General features: G+C 38.4%; 1 protein-coding gene across 1 annotated transcript in view; it reads left to right on the top strand.

Moving 5' to 3' along the window:
- The first annotated feature begins 6,714 nt into the window (after positions 1 to 6,714).
- Positions 6,715 to 19,834, top strand: part of GABPA (GA binding protein transcription factor, alpha subunit 60kDa) — a 28,936-nt gene continuing 15,816 nt past the window's right edge. Inside the window, exons 1-4 of the mRNA XM_008588754.1 lie at positions 6,715 to 6,817; positions 10,275 to 10,419; positions 13,580 to 13,664; positions 16,033 to 16,278. Coding sequence (XP_008586976.1) covers positions 6,741 to 6,817; positions 10,275 to 10,419; positions 13,580 to 13,664; positions 16,033 to 16,278 — 553 coding nt within the window. The 5' untranslated portion in view covers positions 6,715 to 6,740. The remainder of the gene's footprint in view (positions 6,818 to 10,274; positions 10,420 to 13,579; positions 13,665 to 16,032; positions 16,279 to 19,834) is intronic.

The following is a 19,834-nucleotide window of genomic DNA, read 5'->3' on the forward strand; positions in this document are numbered from 1 at the left end:
GCTTCCGGGTCTCTTGGAGAAGCCTCCGCCATCTTTCCTTCGGCTAGTTTGACCCGCTCTTTTTTCCTACCAGAACGCTTGCCCTGTACGCATGCGCACTTTGGTCTTTTCCCCCTAGCCCAAACCCCACTCCGAGTCAGCGTCCTGTTCCTTGGGGTTGTTGAGGCGTATATGTGCAGGGAAAGTGACAGAGTGTAAAACAAAGCGGATTGGGGCGTTGTGCTTCCTTGTGTTTCGCGAGGCTCCGTTGCCTCGGACGTTCGTTTCGCGCACCCTGCTGGGAGTTGTAGTCCTGGACCCGGGGGTGCCTGGGAGGTGGGTGGGAGGGTTGGGGTTTTTCGGCGCCGAATCCGCGGGAAGGGCCCGGGGCCCACACACTTGGATTCGCGGGAGCTGCAGGTCTTACCCGGAGACACGCTGCACGTGGAGCCCGCGCCACTGCCGTTCTCAGCCGGCTCTGGAGCGCGGGCGGGGGCGATAGGGCCGATTCCGGAGTGGGTGAGTGCGACCGCCGGGAAGGAAGGGAGCGCGGGCCCGCGCGGGCCGGCCTCGTTCCGGGGCCTTTTCCCCCAGGCGGCCCCCCCGCGGCCGCCTCTGTGTTTTGTTTCCGCTGGTCCCCGGCGCTGTGACTCCCATTTCCGTTCGTGGAGACTTGAGGGAGCCGGGTGGGGAGGGGCGGGAGAGACTGTCCGGGGAGCGGAGGGAAGTGTCGGGGGGCGAGCGGCACGGGGCCCCGGGAGACCGCTCGTCCTCGGGCTCCGGGCCGTACACGTCGCTTTTTGCCGCTCCCTTTCCTCCCTGTCCCCTTCTCGACTGTGCGCGGCAGTCCTCAGTTTCTGAGGTCGGGATGTGGTCCTGACGCCCCCGGGATTTCAGAGGCGCAAAACCAGTCTCCTCGCCGGACTCAGGGATTCATTCACTTTAAATCCAGTTGTCTTTCTAGAATTGTCTGTCAGTTGCACCAAAACCATTTATCAATGTATATTGTATCCACCTAGTTTTTGGTTTTTCTTTTTTCTTTTAGGCAAGGAAGTAAGCCAAGGGGACAACGATGGGTTAATGTACCTTGCCAGCTTTACCTTTTTTATGTTCTGGAAGATAAGCCATTCGTGCATATTTGGATTTAAAGAGATCCCCGTTTGCTTAGGTTAACAGCAGAGAGGACAGTGTCTTATATTTCATTGCAAGATAATGATGAGTAATTTAGAAATAAAATCCATTTCGTAAGTAGTTTCCAACTGGGGAGGAGGAAAGGTTTAGAAGGGTTCCCTTGAGCGAAGTGTGGAATGGGGTAGTGATAACTTTCTTTGGTACTGTATTGTCTTAAACTTCGGAAGAAACGGGTCAACTTTTTAGCAACTACTTTAAGGAAATAGCTTATTTCTTAGGGTTTGATCGAAGCTTTTCAAGCTTTTTAAATTTTAGACATATTCTGACTCTGGGTGGATTTAAGTCAGTTTTACTTGCATTGTGTACAGGAGCATATGTCACGAGGGGTATATAGTCATGAAGTAACAAAATAAATAATGTGGTAGATGTTAAGCTGAAGCAGTTCATGAGAACTGTAGAGGCCGAGTACTAAATTGAAACTGTTGACTTTAGTCTTCTCCGAGCTCTATTTACAGAACTCAAATCTACAGGGAAATTTTTTAAAATTATGCAATGGACACCCATATACTCTTCACTTAGGGATCACCCACTATTAAACTTCCGTAATGTTTGCTTTCTCTTTATGTATATGCACATACATAGGTGCTTTACTTTTTCTTAACTGTTGACTTTATTTTAAAAATAAAAATGTCTTTTCCTCAGGTACTTAGTATTTGTTAGCTTGGGAAAATATGCAGTTGGTCATACAGGTACTCTCAGACTGCTCTTATGTTTGTTTATCCTGTATTGAGAAAAAGTGTCCTAAGCTTTGCAAATTAATAATGCATTCCAACGAAGAAAGGCAATCCTCAAATTTATCTGGTTCCAAAAGGGAAAGTACACTAGCCTTTCTTAGTTAAATTCTGGTTTAGTTTGTGTCCAATTTGTGAAATGTTCTGAACTCCAGGTTAGATTTAATCTGGGAAAACCAGGGTATCAATGAAAGTATGTGAGGTTGTTCTCTGCAGTTATGCTGGGGGCAGCCTTTAGGTGGAGAGGCTCCAAGGGATCCTCTCGTCTCCATTTACGTAAGTATTGTCATAGAATCCTGGGGAATTGGTTCCAGAAAAAGAGCAAAGACCTTCTCAAGCACTGATATAAGAGATTTGGACTATTTCCCAAATCTCTCCATTGCTTAGACTAAATTTAGAGAACTGAGAAAGAGAAAGATCAATTCAGAGATTGAGTATCATGACTTTTTTCCAAAAGTGTATGGGTTTATTTTTTTCTTTATGTGGTACTTTCCAGGGACTGGTCTACAACGTTTTTAGAAAGATCATAGGATAAATTTCTTTTTAACTTTCTGTTTTAGTCCTTATATTAAAGGGAGCCCCAGGTATCCCTGCTGATAAGCCATTAGGGCTATTTTTTAGCCTCTTGCTACTTCATATCCTCTTCTGTTTTACTAAAGTTCCCAGAAAATCCACTTATTTTCCAATCTTTTTAGAAAAATTGGTTATGGAGATGAGAGTGGACCTCCTTGTGAACCCTGAAAGTAAAACAAATGATTTTTTTTAAGTGTTTTTCTGCCGTAAACTTTATTGTTTCTCACTCTTTTCAGTTTTTATGATTTATTTTGTGTGAACATTATTTTCTTGTTTATAACTGGTACTAAAATTCTGTGGTGTGTAGTTTTTCCACTTTTTTTTTTCGTAGTTGGATGCTTTCTTACCATGGATACTTGGTTTGGCTCCAGCTTCCAGGTTTCACCAACAAAGCTGCCCTGAACATCCTATTACCAATTTGAAAATTTCTCTAAGTGTTTGTCTCGGGTGAGATTGCTTGGTCATAGGTATAAGCATGCTTGATTTGAGCAATCTAGTATGCTTTTCTTAGATTTTTCCCCAGAATACATAGATTTGTCTGTACTCCATCAATAGAGGCATAGGAGTTTTATGTCCACATGTCCCTACTAACTCTTCTCATTATTCCCCTAACATTTGCTGTACATACACAGTAAAAAATGATAGTTCCTTGTTTTAAATTGTATTTTTTGAATGATTTAAATTTGAGCATTTTTTCATATCCTGAGCCATTTTGGTTTCCCTTTATGTGAATTTTCTTTTCTGTGATTTGCCTACTTTTCTAATTTGTCCTGACTTTTTTTTGTTGTTTTTCCAGAAGGTTGTCATCTGTTCCATTAGTCCTTTGTCACTTTTGGGTATTTGAAATGTCTTTGCCATTCTGTAGCCTGTCTATTGAACATAAATCTTAATTTTTATGTAATCAGATCCATCAGTTTTTCTCCGTATGGTTAGTTTTTGGAATTTTATTTAAGAAACCTTTTCTATCCTTAGACCACAAAAAGGTCCCCTCCATTTTCTTCCATTAGCTCTAAAGTTTTACTTTTCACATTTAGGCCTTTAAGGTGTCTGGAGTCCATTTTATATGGTATGAAATAGTCCTGTAGCATTCATTTATTCAACACATATTAATGGAGTGCCTACCACAAGTGAGGCATTGTTTAAAGCTCTTTGTATATGTCTGTGAACAAATATCCCTGTCCTTGTGAAGCTTATGGTCCCTACTGGGCACTTGTTTTCTGTTTTTGTTTAGTGCTTAGGATAAATTCCATAATTTTATACATAGTACCACTTAAGGAATAGGCTTTCTTGGGGAAAGAAGAGAAGATTTTTTAGGCTAGCATCAGCAAGAAAAGAAAACAAAGGTCCTTCATTCTTTCATCAACTCAAAGAGAAGCCTGCTGGGGCCTAGGTAGTCTGCTAGACATGCATCTATTATTTGAGTGGAGAACCCTGCGTTCTATTGTTTGTCCTTAGAGGGCAAGTGTGAGAGCAAAAATAATGTGGGAAAAATCAGACCAGTTGTGTACCAGGCAGTCTAGATTTGGGTGCCAGCTATTTACAGACTAAGTTGTCAGAAAACCAGCTACCCAGCAGTTATACATGCTGGGATCTGAGGAGAGTTACAGCCCTTTCTAAAGTGGGAAGGGAGACTGTATTAGTTTCCTTGTGCTACTGTAAAAACTTACTGCAAATACAGTGGCTTAAAAACACAACCAATTTTATTATCTTACAGTTTTGGAAGTCAGAAGTCTCAGATGAGCCTCTCTGGTCTAAAATCAGGTGTTGGCAGGGCTAAATTTCTTTTAGAGCCTCTAAGAATCTGTTTGTGTTCTAACTTTTAAAAACTACCTACATTCCTTGGCTTGTGGCTTTTTCCCTCTGACATCAAAGCTGGTCACAGCCAAGCATTAGAGTCCTCCTCACATTGAATCTCTCTGGCTCTCTCTTCTATTTCTCTCTTCCACTTGTAAGGACTCTTGTAATTTCACTGGGCCTACCTAGATAATCCAGCATAATCTTTGTATTTTAAGGTCAGCAGATTAGTAGCCTTAATTCCATCTGCAACCTAATCCTCTTTAGCCATATAATTTAACATATTCTCAGGTTCTGGGTCATCATTCTGCCTACCATAGAGAACGCGATCCCTTGAGAAGTTAAGGCCTGGTAAGGCCCCTCCCACTTAAAGACAGTAGGAGAAGTTCTTGGTCTGGACAAACCAAGTTAAGTTCCTGTGGTCACTTTTGGACAATTTTGGTCTTCACACTTTGATGAAGATTCAACAAGGGAAGAAAAATGATAAATATAATAAATGAATGATAATGCTAAATTAATGATATAGTATTTTATACTATGCTATGAAAAGAAAACAGGGTAAAGAAGAGACAGATTACAGAATTAAATGAGGGTGATCAGGGCAAAACCTCATTGAGAAGGTGATATTTGAGCAGAGACTTTAAAGAGGTAAGTAAGGGATTTAGCCAAGAGGACATTTGGGGGTAATAGGTTCCAAGCAGACTGAACAATGAGAGCAAAGGCCATAGAACAGGAAAATGCAAGGACAAACAAGGAGGCACACGTGGGAGATGGCGTGAGAGCAACAATGGGGTGGGGATGGGGGGGTAGATCATGTAGTGCCTTGTTGGTCATGGTGAAATCTTTGGATTTTACAGAGACTGGTATATCTATCAAAGAAATACCATGATCTAACTTCAATTTTAAAATGAACCACACTATTGTATTAGGAAGTGATTGCAGTATTCCAGGTGGTGGCTCTTTTACTAGTGTATGCAGTATAGAGCCTGTCTGTGAACAAAGCATGGTTCAGGCCCACCTGGAGTAATGTGTGCTTTGGTTGATACATCTGAAGTGTGACATGAAGCCACAGGTGGTTTAGCCTCACTAACCTCTGAATACTTCATATGAGGATGGGCTCAAAAAGATAGTTCTGTTTAAAGCATTTGAATGCAGTACCTGATGTTCAACAAATAATTCTTATTAGTAAGAATGATGATTTGAATTCTTTTGTCAAATCTTGTAAGTGGGAGCACTCCTTTGCAAATGTTGGAATACCAAATTTAGGGGAGTGTTGCTTATCAGTCCAAGATACGACTATTTTAGATGTGGTAGTAAACTTAGAAACCTACTCTGAAGGAGCTGTGGACTGACTATACGAAGGTACTTCAAACAGTTCATGGAAAGATTCATATTATCTTTTAATTCTACTTCTCCGTGAACTGTTTGAAGTACCCTACTGTATGAAGTCCATAGACAGATTCGTTGACTTACAGTAAGGTAGGTAGTAGCAGAACCTGGAACTTACAGCATTAACACTTTGGAAATAGCCATGAAGAAATACTAATATATGTAGCTGTTTTATGCATTACTTAGCATTTTTAAAATTATAATGTTTTTGTATCAGTAATCTTTTTTTTTTTTTTTTTTGTCGTTTTTGGAGACCGGCCGCACCGCGCACAGCCAGTGAGCACTGGGAGCGCACCGGTCATCCCTACATAGGATCCGAACCCTCAGCGGGAGCACTGCTGCACTCCCAGCGCCTCACTCTCCCGAGTGCGCAACGGGCTCGGCCCTCAATAATCATTTAAAGCACTAGGTAATAATTTCACAAGAGGTAATTAAAAACTGATATAGTGGTTTGTTTAAAGTAAAACCACATCTGAAAAAGTAAACCATTAAAAAAAATAAAAAACTCTAGTGTGTAATCAGGGCAGTAATGCACATCTCTATAATTTGTTTCTTTATTTGGCTCTTTTAGAATATTGTACTTGGATTTATAAAATATGTAATTTGTAACAAATCAGCTACAATTAATTTTAATTTATATCACTATAGATAAAGTGCTTTGCAGTAAATTCTGCTAAAAAAGGTACAACTTTTAGGTGAACCATTGTAGTTCATCTCCGTGTTAAGTTTCAGGTTTAAATTCTGTTATTGAGACTATGAGTTGCTTTGATATAACATACCTGTCACTTGATTTTGAAGTAACTTGAATTACTGACTGAGATTGGGCCAAAAACATCCCGCTAAATCCAATAGAATGTTGAAGTCATCATGTCAGGCTAATAAACAACAGTTAAACAAAAACTAGCTTATAAATGTCATTTGTGGATTTTCTTTTATATGTGAAGATTACTTCCCCCTCTTCTGCTTGCCCTCTGCCTTTATTTGAATTGGGTCTGCTTGTGTATCATTTCTGTTTATGCAGGTAATTTCAAACTCTCTTAATATTTAACTCTTGCAGGACTGATCTTTTGAAATACTTCAACCATGACTAAAAGAGAAGCAGAGGAACTCATAGAAATTGAAATCGATGGAACAGAGAAATCAGAGTGCACAGAAGAAAGGTTTGTGTTTTCTGAATTTATTATTTTTTTGTATTATCAGTATACCTAAATAAAATCAGCAATCAAGCCATTGGGCTTGATTGGGCTTTTTTTAAAAAACTTACCTCAGCATTTTAAGGTGTTGCTTTTTTTTCTGCTCACTTAACAAGTTTGTAGCTGAGAGAGAAAACAGTTTTAAACAGTTTTATTACTACTAAAGGTAGTAATAAGTAAGTGTAGCTGATAATGATCAAGAAATTGATTGCAGTAGTTTTTTCCTTTGGGGTACTATTTTATTCTTGATTCTTTTCCTCAGTGCTGGTTACTTTTGTTTCAGAAAGTGTTTAATTCAACCTGAACTACTTTAACAAATATTTATAAGTAACTGCTATGAACTAATCACTTTCAAGAATATATGAATAAATGAGATACAATCTGCCTTTATAGAGGCCACATTGCATTTGAGGAGACGTACAGATATATGAGTAATTATATGCACAATGCTGAGCATAAAGTATAGTGAAAGATGTTAGTTCTTGGAATAATAATGAAATATTATTATTTGAAAGAGAGGAAGTGGTAATGAGTTCAGAATCCAAGGAGAGACTATGAATAGAAATAGAGATTTGGGGCTGGCCCCGTGGCTCACTCAGGAGAGTGCGGCGCTGGTAGCACCAAGGCCACGGGTTCAGATCCTATATAGGGATGGCCAGTGCACTCACTGGTTGAGCGTGGTGTGGACTGCACCGTGCCGAGGGTTGTGATCCCCTTACCGGTCCAAAAAAAAAAAATAGAGATTTGGGAGTCAACAAGAAAGTAAGTAATAGTTGTTGGTCCCTATTTTACTCTGTAAAGCAGAAGATGAGATAATATGCTGAAAGTAAAGGGGACTGAAGAGCAGTAGAGAGCCTTTGGAGAGTAACAGGAGGTTTAGAACAACAACAGTGGGACTGAACAAGATAACTAAGGTTGAGTAGGATACTGAGGGTTGAGAGTGCAGTTGAAATTTTAAAACCTAAAAATTTTTTTTTTTTTTTGGTGGCTGGCTGGTATAGGGATCCAAACCCTCAACCTTGGTGTTAATAACACTGCACTCTAACGAACTGAGCTAAGCATTTTATTTTATTTTTTGTTTGTTTGTTTTATTTTTTTATTTTTATTTTTTTTATTTTTATTTTGTCAATATACAATGTAGTTAGTTATTGTGTCCCATCACCAAAGCCTCCCTCCCTCCTCCCTCTCCCCCCTCCCACCCAGATGTGTCCTAATATTAAGTGAAACGCGTCAGGCAGTGAAAAAGAAATACCGCATGTTTTCACTTATTGGAGGGAGCTAAAGGTGAATGAATCAATTCACACACATACATACACACACACACACTCACACACACTCACACAAAAACAAACAAACAGCAACAACAACAACATCAACAACAACAAAAAAAAAAAAACCGGGGGGGGGGGGGGGGAGGAAGATTTAACAACCTGAGCTAAGCATTTTAATAGAGCTTAACACCTTAAACATTTAACATTAAAATCTTAACATTTTAATAGAGCTTTTCAACTGGTTTGATTACCCTATTTTTTCCAGCAGAAGAAAGAATAGAGAGAATGCATGCTTCTCTTGATATTCATGTATATATATATATTTGTAACAAATTACTGCAAAATTTAGCAGCTTAAAACACTGAACATTTGGGGCCGGCCTGGTGGTGCACTGCTACAGTGCGCCATTTGGGAAGCATGGTGGCGCTCCCGCCGAGGGTTCGGATCCCACATACAGACCGGTTCCCACTCACTGGCTGAGCGAGGTGCGGGGGCAACACCGAGGGTTGTGATCCCGTCGCCGGTCCCGGTCCGGGCGCGACACTGAGGGTTGCAATCCGTTGCCGGTCACGAAAAAAGACAAAAAAAGGAAAAAAAAAAAAACACTGAACATTTAAAATTGTATATTGTTTCTCAGGATCAGGAACTTGGAAGCAGCTCAGCTGGGTGGTTCTGGCTCAGGGTATTTCATGAGCTTGTGGTGAAGCTGTCAGTCTGAACAACAGTCATTTGAAGACTTGGCTGAGGTTAGAGTATCTGCTTCCAAGATCACTCTTGAGACTGTTGCCCCAATTCCTCAGTTCTGGGCCTTTCTCTAGGGTTGCTCATGGCATGGCAGCTGGCTTCTTCCCCTAAAGCAAATGGTCTGAGAGACATAAAGTGCCAAGGTGGAAGCCACAGTGTCTTTTAAATGGCCTGTGTAAAGGAAGCTGTAGTTGCTATCCAGCTATAGCAGACTGTTGTGCAGGAGTTTAAGCCCAGTGATGTGAAATCACATTTTTTTTTTTTAGAGAAATAGGTTATTCACAATTTTTGTATGAAGTCTCCCAAGGTTTAAATGATGGCAACAAATTTTTTTTTTTTAATTTTTTGAGTTCAGTTCACATAAAACAGATCTTTAAAAATCTGTCTTAAAGTGATATCTGGATCTTTTAAGAATAATTGTTACCAAAAAAAAAAGAAAAATATTGCCTACTGTGCTATAGCTGAAGAATTTGATAAAAATACTTACTTAGCCAAAATACTCAATTTTTTACCTTAACAAATAACAAGAGTGTACTATTATTTTAAGATCAGCTTGTGGGTTTTCTGTTTTTTTTGTTTTTTTTTTTTTTTTAAGATGACTGGTAAGGGGATCTTAACCCTTGACTTGGTGTTGTCAGCACCATGCTCACCCATTGAGCGAACCAGCCATCCCTATATGGGATCTGAACCCATCAGCACCACACTCTCCTGAGTGAACCAGGGGCCGGCCCAGCTTGTATTTTTAATCATGAGTGGTCTTAACCTTTTAGTGTTTTTGAATTTAACCCTTTTGAATTCAAAGTGTAAAATATCAGTACAAAAGAGTCCTAAGAGAGTTTTAAGGAAGAATATAACTTTTTTTCTTTTTTAATATGGAACTATGGTGATTATAACTAGTAGTGTTCAGATTATATTAAATGGAAAATATTTTATTTAACTTATGTTTTCCTGTCTTATCTGTTTATATTTTCTAAATTGTATTTATGTTGGGAAGGGAAATTGACAAGTAGAGATGGCATACAGATTTTGAGGAGACAGTGTATCTGTCTAAAGTTTGAAGGTCTAAAAATCCTTCAAAATAACTTGAAAATGTAATATAAATACAAACATTTCTCCTTAAATATTGTATATGCAGTGTTTATATGTGTACACACACATATACCTGTGTATATCCATAATGAGGCATATTTTCAAGGGTGCATTAAATTTCAAGCTACCATTTCTTTGTGAAATTCACTGTTCGGTTTGGCAGCACTAGTTGGTGATGAGCCTGTCGAAGTACCTATGTACAAATGAGTTTTCAAAGACCAGAAATGTGTTTTGGTATTGAATTTTGTTTGGAGCATAGTGTTACCTTAATATCCAGGGAAAAAAATTTAATTGTAATCCATATATCCTTTAACATTTAGTATTGTAGAACAAACTTACACCCCAGCTGAATGTGTAAGCCAGGCCATAGACATCAATGAGCCAATAGGCAATTTAAAGAAACTACTAGAACCAAGACTACAGTGTTCTTTGGATGCTCATGAAATTTGCCTGCAGGATATCCAGGTAATTTTTTTTTTTTTTAATTTGTATTCCAGCATTGCTGTCTGCATAGGAATATCTTTTGTTAGCCTTTTATCTCTATAGCTATAGCCTTTGTGTCTGTAAGTATATTTGACCTGTATTATTATAAAACTTAAGCATTTATCAATAAAAAGAATTCTTTCAGCAAAATTTCCTCCTCTTAAAATTGTATTTAAAAGGTTGAGTACTAAATCAAACATTTGTTTTTTACTTTCCCAAATATAAAATGAGAAGTTTAAATAAATTGGAATCAGAGCTTAAATATAGAGTATGGGAAGCACATGGACCTTGCAAAGTGAAGTATATTTCTACCTATTTTTTAACTTTGTGCATCAGTTTTCTTATCTTTAAAAAGAAATTGTTTGACTAAATGATTTTTACAATCTCTTCCATCTTTATTTCCTCCAGCAGTAAATTTTGGATAAGAATTTAAATATCAAACTGGTATTTTGTGGAATTCACTGCAGTAGGATTTTATCCATGGTAGTATTATAATAATATATTATGTTTGAAACTTATTCACAGTCATATGTTATGGTACTCTTTCAAGAAGTGTAGTGTTTTTATATGTAAAAGGTAGAATCCTAAATAGGGCTGCTCATATAGTTTCTCCATGACTTTCATTAAACATATGAGTAAGTACTAGAGTTTTATACTATTTTGTAGTTATACTAATGGTACTAATGAATATTGTGTCATCTTTTGGATCATTTGTTTTATTCTTTACTCCTTCCCCTGCCTACCTTATGGTATGGAACTTTTCCCTTAATTTTTTGAAAATTCAAATCTTTGTGTACCACTATTAAATAAGGTTTTGCTTTATAGTAAATTGAAATGTTTTAATGAAATCTGTGCATTTTACTTGCCATTTAACCATACTTTAATATTTTCCTGTCAATAACAGTCTAGTAAATGTTGTAGATGGGGGAATATTGCTCTTCTAAAACTAGGTAATGTAGATAGATCTAGTAATGTTAGAATTTTAGGACTTAAGGTTTTTCTTCTTAATAGTGAGAGAATATATTAGCATAATCTTTTTGGAAAGCAGTCTGGCATTTAATATCTGTTAATGTGAAGTGTGAAATACCTTATATTTGTACCTCAATGAGTCGTTCCTACAGAAATGCTCACTTGGTTGGGAAAAGGTGTATGTATAAGGATGTTCATTCATGGTTTTGCAAATACTGAAAACAACTCAAGTGTTCCAAAAACAGGTGACTCAATAAATAAATTCCATAGATTGGAATTCAAGGTAGCCTTTAAAAATTGGTGAATGAGATAGAGCTTATGGGCAGGATACGTTGAGTGAAACAATACTTACAAAACACACATTATCTCATTTAATCTACATCAGTCTTTGAAATCACCATATTCTTAATCACATCCTGCATATGTAGAAACAGATTTAAAGAGGTTAATTAATTTGCTCAATGTGTGGCTACAAAGGGGTACATTGGAATTTGAACCAGGCCTGTCTGACTCCACAACTCATTTCACTTCTTTGAGGCAGACTTTTTAAAGAAGATTTATAGTGAATAACCCAGTTTCACTGGATTTTACCTCATTTTTCTCATACAAAGTTACTTCAGAACGTTTATGGTAAAATAAAATTAGAAGATAATATGAATCTTTTCATGAACTTTTGAAGACCCCTTGTATGTAAAATAAAAGAGAATCTGGACTTGATCTCTTAATTGTCTTTCGGCTCTAACACTTGTTGCTTCTTTTATAATACTTGACCTATTCAAAATGAAAGAAGGGCCTGCAAAGTACCCAACCTACCATAAGTTCTCAGTAAATATTAGTTGGATGCATGGAAATATGTATAATTCATAGTGTCGTAGAATTCAGAGCTAGCCTTGGATCCAAGGGCATTTGGCTTAACTCTTTGTCCTCCTCCTCCTCAAATAGGATATGAGGATGACAACATCTGTTCTCCATGGCAATTAGTGCAAATATACATTTGAAGTCAGAATTCTTGTTGTTTGTGGTAATGGTTTGGTATTTTCAGATGTATGCTGACTTGAAAGCTGATGGAACAGTTGAGTTGCACTTCTTTGAAGAGTATGACACCAGATCAGACATCATGTTTGAGTTTTGTCCTTGTCCTAGCTCTTAGTGAACTAGCTAGTGTATTCAGTGCCTGAGAGCTTACTGCAGAGTTACACATGCCATCGCTTCTGATGGATAATACCAGTGTCTACTAGACAAGGAGAAAAAACTTGATGTTAGAATTTTTAACAAAATATAAGGCAAAGACAGGTTAAATGTGGCAGTTTCACTCCTTAATATGTCTTTCTACAGGATTACACAGTTTATCTTGTCCCTGTTGAAATTAGAAGCATAGTCACTTAAGTCATGTGTTGGTGCCATGACTGCAGTATCAGCTGAATTCTTGGGAATGAGAATGGGAGGAGCTCTACACCTTCAGCTATATGATATGCAGACACATACAGATGTACTTTATTCCAGATAATTATAATGGAAGCCTCTGTGTAAGCTGGTGACAGAAAGTTTCTGAAAGTCAGAATTACTTTTTATCATCAATTTGCCATTGTGTGAAATGCATTCACTGTAAGGAAATATAAAGGGGAAAAAGCACTAGTACTGAAAGGATACGGAATTATGATTAAACGTATTCATAGCTAGGTCAAAGTAGTAAGGTCATAAGTCCTAAACTTTGTGATCAGGGATTTAGAGTGAATCTCGATCTTCAATATGTGGCAGGAGAGATATGACAAGAATATGTTTATAGATTTAGATAAATTGTCACCACTAACAAAACATCCTTGCTTATTTATGACAGAGACTGCATTATAGTCTACTTTAAATACATTTATAGAATGAATAACTGCCTTTTGGCATTATTTAAGATACCAAACTAGACTCCAGAGAGAAAACTGCCACTTAAAATAAGTTTGATGGTTTATGCTGTCTTTAATTACTTTCTCAGTAGTTAAAATATTTTCGGTTTTGGTAAAGAATTAAATGATATGACAACTTGGACAATTAAATAGATTTTTGCAATTTAATTAAGTAACTAAGTCCTGTTTGGTATATCCATTTATACTGAACCACAAAGGCAAGGGCCTTAATCTAATGATTGAGCTAAAATAATCTCATTCATTTTACCCATGTTTAGCTGGATCCGGAGCGAAGTTTATTTGACCAAGGAGTAAAGACAGATGGAACTGTACAGCTTAGTGTACAGGTAATTTCTTACCAAGGTGAGTTACTTTTAGTAATGGTTATTTAAAAGTTTAGCTCATGTTTTTCTGATGTGGTAACTCAATTTTATAAGTTTTAGTCATTTTAGATGGTTATCTAAATTACTTAATGTGATGTTATAGGCAAATATTGATGCTTTTAGTTTAATTGTATCTGTCAGGGTGAAACAAATAGTATAACACATTCTACCCAATTTAATCATAAAGGGATAAGTTACAAGGTAGTAAATAGCAGAATCACAGAGACAGCTGGAAAAACAGGTTCTGTCTGACTTCCTAAGAATGCCTCAGCCTTACTGCAGAACTGGACTACAGAGGAAACTGTTGCCCTGCCCTGATATGGAAAACACCACATCTGGAAGCTACCACTGTAGCTGTCAGCGTGAAACCATGCTGCGTTTACAGAGGTCCACCCTAGTCAAAAAACGGATGTTGTGTTCCTACTTGTCTCCTCTTAACCCATTTCCAAACAGAAAGCTTATTGATTCTAGAGCCTAAATCACATCTGGAACGCTAGCTGCAAGGACATCCAGTCTCAACCATTTGGCACAGAAAGAGGAATTTGTGAAGGATATGGAGTGACCCAGTCAGCCAATATCCATCACAGTATTTTACTAATCTTGTGTAAGTACATAACTTAGAAAGAAAAATAGGAAACCGTTTTTGGTAGGTTGAGTTTTAGGTTTTATCAGCACCGCACTCTCCCGAGTGAGCCACTGGGCCGGCCCGAGTTTTAGCTTTTAAAAATGTAGCTTGTTGGGATTTCTAACAAGAGTTTTGGAATAATGTGGTTTCCGAACATATTATATTGCTCACAATTGTGTTTCACAAACCAATGTCTTCTTCAGACTCTGAAAATGGTTGTTATCTACTTCGGATCTTTGATTCCTCCAGGGTTGATTGTTGGGAATAGGAAAGAAATTTATTGTTTTTATCTTTAAAAGCCTCTAATGACCTATCAATGCAAGGTGCGTTTAAGAACAGTTGACTTAAAACCATAAAAGTATGGAATTTGGATGGAGGATTAGGTAATAAACATTAGGAAAACATTTTTAAAATTCTGATTATTCTTGTGTGTATTCGAAAAAGTGACTTCTCTTGTTACCACCTAATGAATGATAGTACGTTTTCCTGTAATACTAGTTTACACGGAGATTGAAGTTGTTTTTGCTTTTTCAAATGTACTTTGACTAAATCTTGGTATAGATTGTAACATTCAGCAAGCAAACAGTAGCTGTTAAGTAGTATGATAGTTTCTTAGAGCTGTCATTTTAACAAGTATCTGAGATTATTTCATAAAGGGTTAGTTTATTCTATTTTGAATAGATAAACAATAGTATATCTCAGAAAGAGCTGTGTAGACATGACTAAATAAAATAAGTGCTTTTATGGCATAATTTCTCAGCTTAATTATAATTTCTGAAGTATAAGTTTAGACGTTTTCATTTGGAGTGAATAGGCATTGAGGAGTCTCTATTAATGTATCATTTACCTCAACTTTATTTTTTATTTTTCCATAGGAATTATAGTTCTTCACATGTTTATACTAGGGTCTGAATATCTTCAGGATTTGGGTTTGTCTTTATTCAATTGTAAATGAAAAGCAGAACTTAATAATGTGAATTTAATTTAACAGACTCAACATCATTTTTAACACATTTACTTTGTTCTTTAAAAAGAAAAGCAGAGTCAGCACATAATTTTAATTTGCTTAGAGGGATTTTTTATAATACTGAGGGTGGGTAGCTACTCATTTATACTCTACCTAGTCCAATTTTTATTTTCTGTTCCATATTGTTAGTTTTTATTTATTTTTATCTTATTGTGGTAAGAGCTGGTAGAATTTTTTTTTTCTGAAGATGTTTGTAGGTAGAGTTTGTTGTGTGTGTTATTTTTTAAAAATTATTTTAGACTTGTAGAAAAGTTGCATGGCTAATAAAAGAATTCCAGGATATCTTTTATCCAGATTCGCCAAATGTTAACTTTCATTTTATTTGTTCTATTCTCTCTCCCCCAACAACACGTTGTTTTTTTTAACTGTTGGAAGATAAGTTGTAGACATGATCCGCTTTTATCTCTAAGTACATCAATGTGTATGTTTTCTTAAAAACAGGGATTCTTTTATATGAGCATAGTACAGTGATCAAAATTAGGAAATTAATGCAGACAATGCTGTTACTACAGAAGTTCTGTTGAATTGTATTTATTGTTAATAGGGATCTGTTAAATTCTCTAGACATATCGCTAAGAATATTTAAGATGTAGTTTTTCTCTACCATTTGGGAACATATAAACGAAACTAAATTTTTGTGCGTGTGACTTTTGTGTTTCATTTAGATTTATAATTTGTTTTTTATGTATTGTTAAGGACTTGAGCCAAAGTTAAACATCCTTGAAATTGTTAAACCTGCGGACACTGTTGAAGTAGTTATTGATCCCGATGCTCACCATGCTGAATCAGAAGCACATCTTGTTGAGGAAGCTCAAGTGATAACTCTTGATGGCACAAAACACATCACAGCTATTTCAGATGAAACCTCAGAACAAGTGACAAGATGGGCTGCTGCACTAGAAGGTTATAGGAAAGAACAAGAACGCCTTGGGATACCCTATGGTAATAAAATAAGTAGTAATTATATGTTATGTAGAAAAATAAGAATTAAGTTTGACATAGGTGACCCTAGGGTAAGTTATAATCTGTTTTAAATGTGGAATCTTTAGGGAGAATGTTAATTTTCTGTATCTGTCTCTCTTTTTTTTTTTTTTGGACTGTAATACACATTTAACCCACATAATGGATGAATACTGTCCTGAGTGCTGGGAATACAAAGTATAAAAAAAAATTTCTGCCCTTAGGGTGTTCACAGTGTAGTTGAAGAGAGAGAAGATAGATGAAAAGAGACAATTGCCATAAAAGGTAACATTTTTCAGCTATCAATCTTGTCTAAAAGAAGCATGCTATTAGAATCTCAAAGGGATTATCGCGGCCAGGGAGAAAACTGGGAAGAGTTTATTATAGACAAGAAACTGTTAGGCAGAGAAGAACATTCCAGACAGGAAATATTTTGTGCAAAGCTTAGACGTGGAAGTATGCATGAGTAGTAAGAAGAGTTAGTGGGTAAGGAGTTACTCTGTAGCATTATAGAACTGTTTTTGATAAAAGTGATAATTGTAAAGTGAATGTGGCAGTGGTGTACAGCATAAGTTGGAGCAGGTAGAGACTGGGTGAAGGTAAATCAGGAGCTTATTATCGCCGTGTAGGTGTGACTAGGTGAATGCTTGGGAGTGGAAAAGAAGAGGTAGATGAAAACAGTGATAGGACCAACCACGTTGACAAATTGTATGAGGGTAGAGATGGAGGATTCAAACATTTATCTAACTTCTCAAGCTTGGGTGACTAAGGCAATAATAATCTTGATAAAAATTGCTTCCATCGGGCCGGCCCAGTGGCTCACTCGGGAGAGTGCGCTGCTGAGAACACCAAGGCCCCGGGTTCGGATCCCATATAGGGATGGCCGGTTTGCTCACTGGCTGAGCGTGGTGCTGACAACACCAAGTCAAGGGTTAAGATCCCCTTACCGGTCATCTTTAAAAAAAAAAAAAAAAAAATTGCTTCCATCTTCATTACATGTTTGTAAACACCACCATATGCCCAGCACTGTGTTAAATGCTGGGTTTATGATGGTGCACAGGAAAGACAGTATACCTTCAAAAGCCTAGTTGAGGAAGTAGGGAAGTCTGCTGTGGGAAATTATTAATAGTGCTTAATGTTGAAGTGGCAGTACATATTCAAATGAAGGTAGCCATGAAACAGTTTCAGGAGCACACCACTTTGGCTGGAGATAAAGATTTATATTTGAAACATAAAAATATATGTAGACTATTATAGAGAAAAGGAAAATGGAAAAGAACACAACATTAAAGACTGGTTTCTAGATCCATAAACATTTAGGATTGGAAAAAAGGAAGACAGACAATTAGCAGCTGGAGAGAGAGAAGGAAAATAAGAACGGTATAGAGTGTCACTGAAATCAAGGGGAGAGTTTAGATGGTCAAGATTCAGACATTGCTAAGAAAGTCAATGCCAACAGAATAATGTCTACTAAATTTGGTGATCAGAGGGTGATTGGTAAACTTAGGCAAAAGTAACTGTGGAGTTGGAGAGACAGCTGAATGATAAGAAATAGACATTTTAGAAATGGAGAAAACAGATATTCAGCTTCTGGTCAAGATGGCAGAATAGATGGTCCCCAGCGTCACTCTCTCCCACAAATCAACCAATTTACAACTGTATAAAAAAAGCAACAACAGCCAAGCTGGGGCCACTAGAGCTCAGGGGAAGAGGAAGAGAGACCTATGGAGTACATGAAGGTAGGAGAAGCTACGATGAGAGAAAGAAAAAACTGTTCTGACCATTTCGTGCCACAGCCACTTTAAGCCTGGAGCTACTGAGCACACGGAGCAGGAGCCGGAGCCGGCAAAAGCCGCATCTGTGCACCTTCGGATGGAGTTGCTTGGAGGCGGCAGGGGGGGAAGAGGGCCTTTGTGGCCCCCAGGCCAGCAAGACCACTAGTAGGGTTCCTGTGGACCCACATAGGAGCAAAGAGCCACAACAACTGAAAAAATGGAGCCACTCAGAGGCCAGTGAGACATCACGAGGGACTGGCACACGGCCCATCCCACGGGAAGTGTTTGCAACACAAGCGGTGGGGAGATGGGCACACCGGGGGAACACTGGGGCACAGCAAGGACAGCTGATCTGCATCCCAGTAGGCATAGGACCACTCAAAGGAGACTGATCAGGAATATAGAATTGCACGGGGTGCAGTTTGATGAAAAGACTCTCAGGCCCAGATCAGTTTCTACACAACCCAGGTGCACCAAGTCTCTGGAGAGCTGGAAGTACCTACAAAGTCAACCATTATAACCTGAGCTGTACAAAAAGCCTTTCCTAGGGAAGCAGCAGCAAAACAGCAATTTAGCTCAACCACAGAGCTCAAGTACTCATCCCAACAGGAAGTTCCCCCACTTTACTTAAGCAAAGCACAAAAATTAGTTCCCACTCAGAGACACCATCAGTGCCTCAGCCCGCCCAGGGATGTAAGGCATGGAGTCGGGGACCAGACACCCCACCACCACCACAACCAGGCATACCGCCAGTGCCAAGGAGCATGCCAAAAAGACCACCTCCGTGTGGGTGGCCCACCATGGCCACCACAATAACCATGGCTGCTGCAAAAGCAGCTAGACACCACAACCACCACACAGATGGTCTGCCAGCCACTGGAGGGCATTGACACAAGGAGAGTCACCAGCAGAGATAAAGAAGAGGATGTTTCTCTCCACAAAGCCCATTCCAGAGTGACAGAAGAAGCATCTGCTCTACAATAATGTTGGGGGACCTGATCATGCTTCTCAGCATTGGACAGATCGTCTAGGCAACAGATCAACAGAGTAACCATTATTCTTTCAGAAAGAGAAAAGAAATCTAGCGTAATTGGGGGGGGGGTGATGGGGAGAGATTGGGCAAGGGGCGTAAAGAATAAGTACAATTTGTACCAATATATGTGCTAGTAGTATTGATTTGATCAACATCTCTCAGCATTGAACCCCCCAGAAATATGTATAATCAATTTTGATTCAATAAAAAATTTTTTTAAAAAAAGAGAAATGGACAAAATATAAACTTTCTTTGGGGGCAGGTGGGAAAGAGTACTGGAGAAACAAATATGAAGGTTCTTCAAAAAGTTCATGATTCGGGGGCCGGCCCGGTGGCGCACTGGATAAGTGCGCCGCTTGGGAAGTGCAGCGGCGCTCCCGCCCGAGGGTTCGGATCCCACATACAGACCGGTTCCTGCTCACTGGCTGAGCGAGGCGCGGGAGCAACGCCGAGGGTTGCAATCCCATTGCCGGTCCCCGGTCCAGTACGGGGGCAACACTGAGGGTTGCGACCCGTTGCCGGACATGGAAAAAATACAAAAGACAAAAAAAAAAAAAAAAAGTTCATGATTCGGATCCCCATACTGGCCAGCTGCCAAAAAAAAAAAAAAAAAAGTCATGGAAAGAGGCATATTATCTTTTAATTCTATTTTTCTGTGGTAGTTAGAAGTCTAGCTGAAAAAAATGATGGGCTATAGGGAATGTTAAAACTAACTAAAAGTAAAATCAAA

This window comes from Galeopterus variegatus, unplaced genomic scaffold (genome assembly GCF_000696425.1).
Source record: "Galeopterus variegatus unplaced genomic scaffold, G_variegatus-3.0.2 Scaffold5020, whole genome shotgun sequence".
In the NCBI taxonomy this organism is placed as follows: Eukaryota; Metazoa; Chordata; class Mammalia; order Dermoptera; family Cynocephalidae; genus Galeopterus; species Galeopterus variegatus.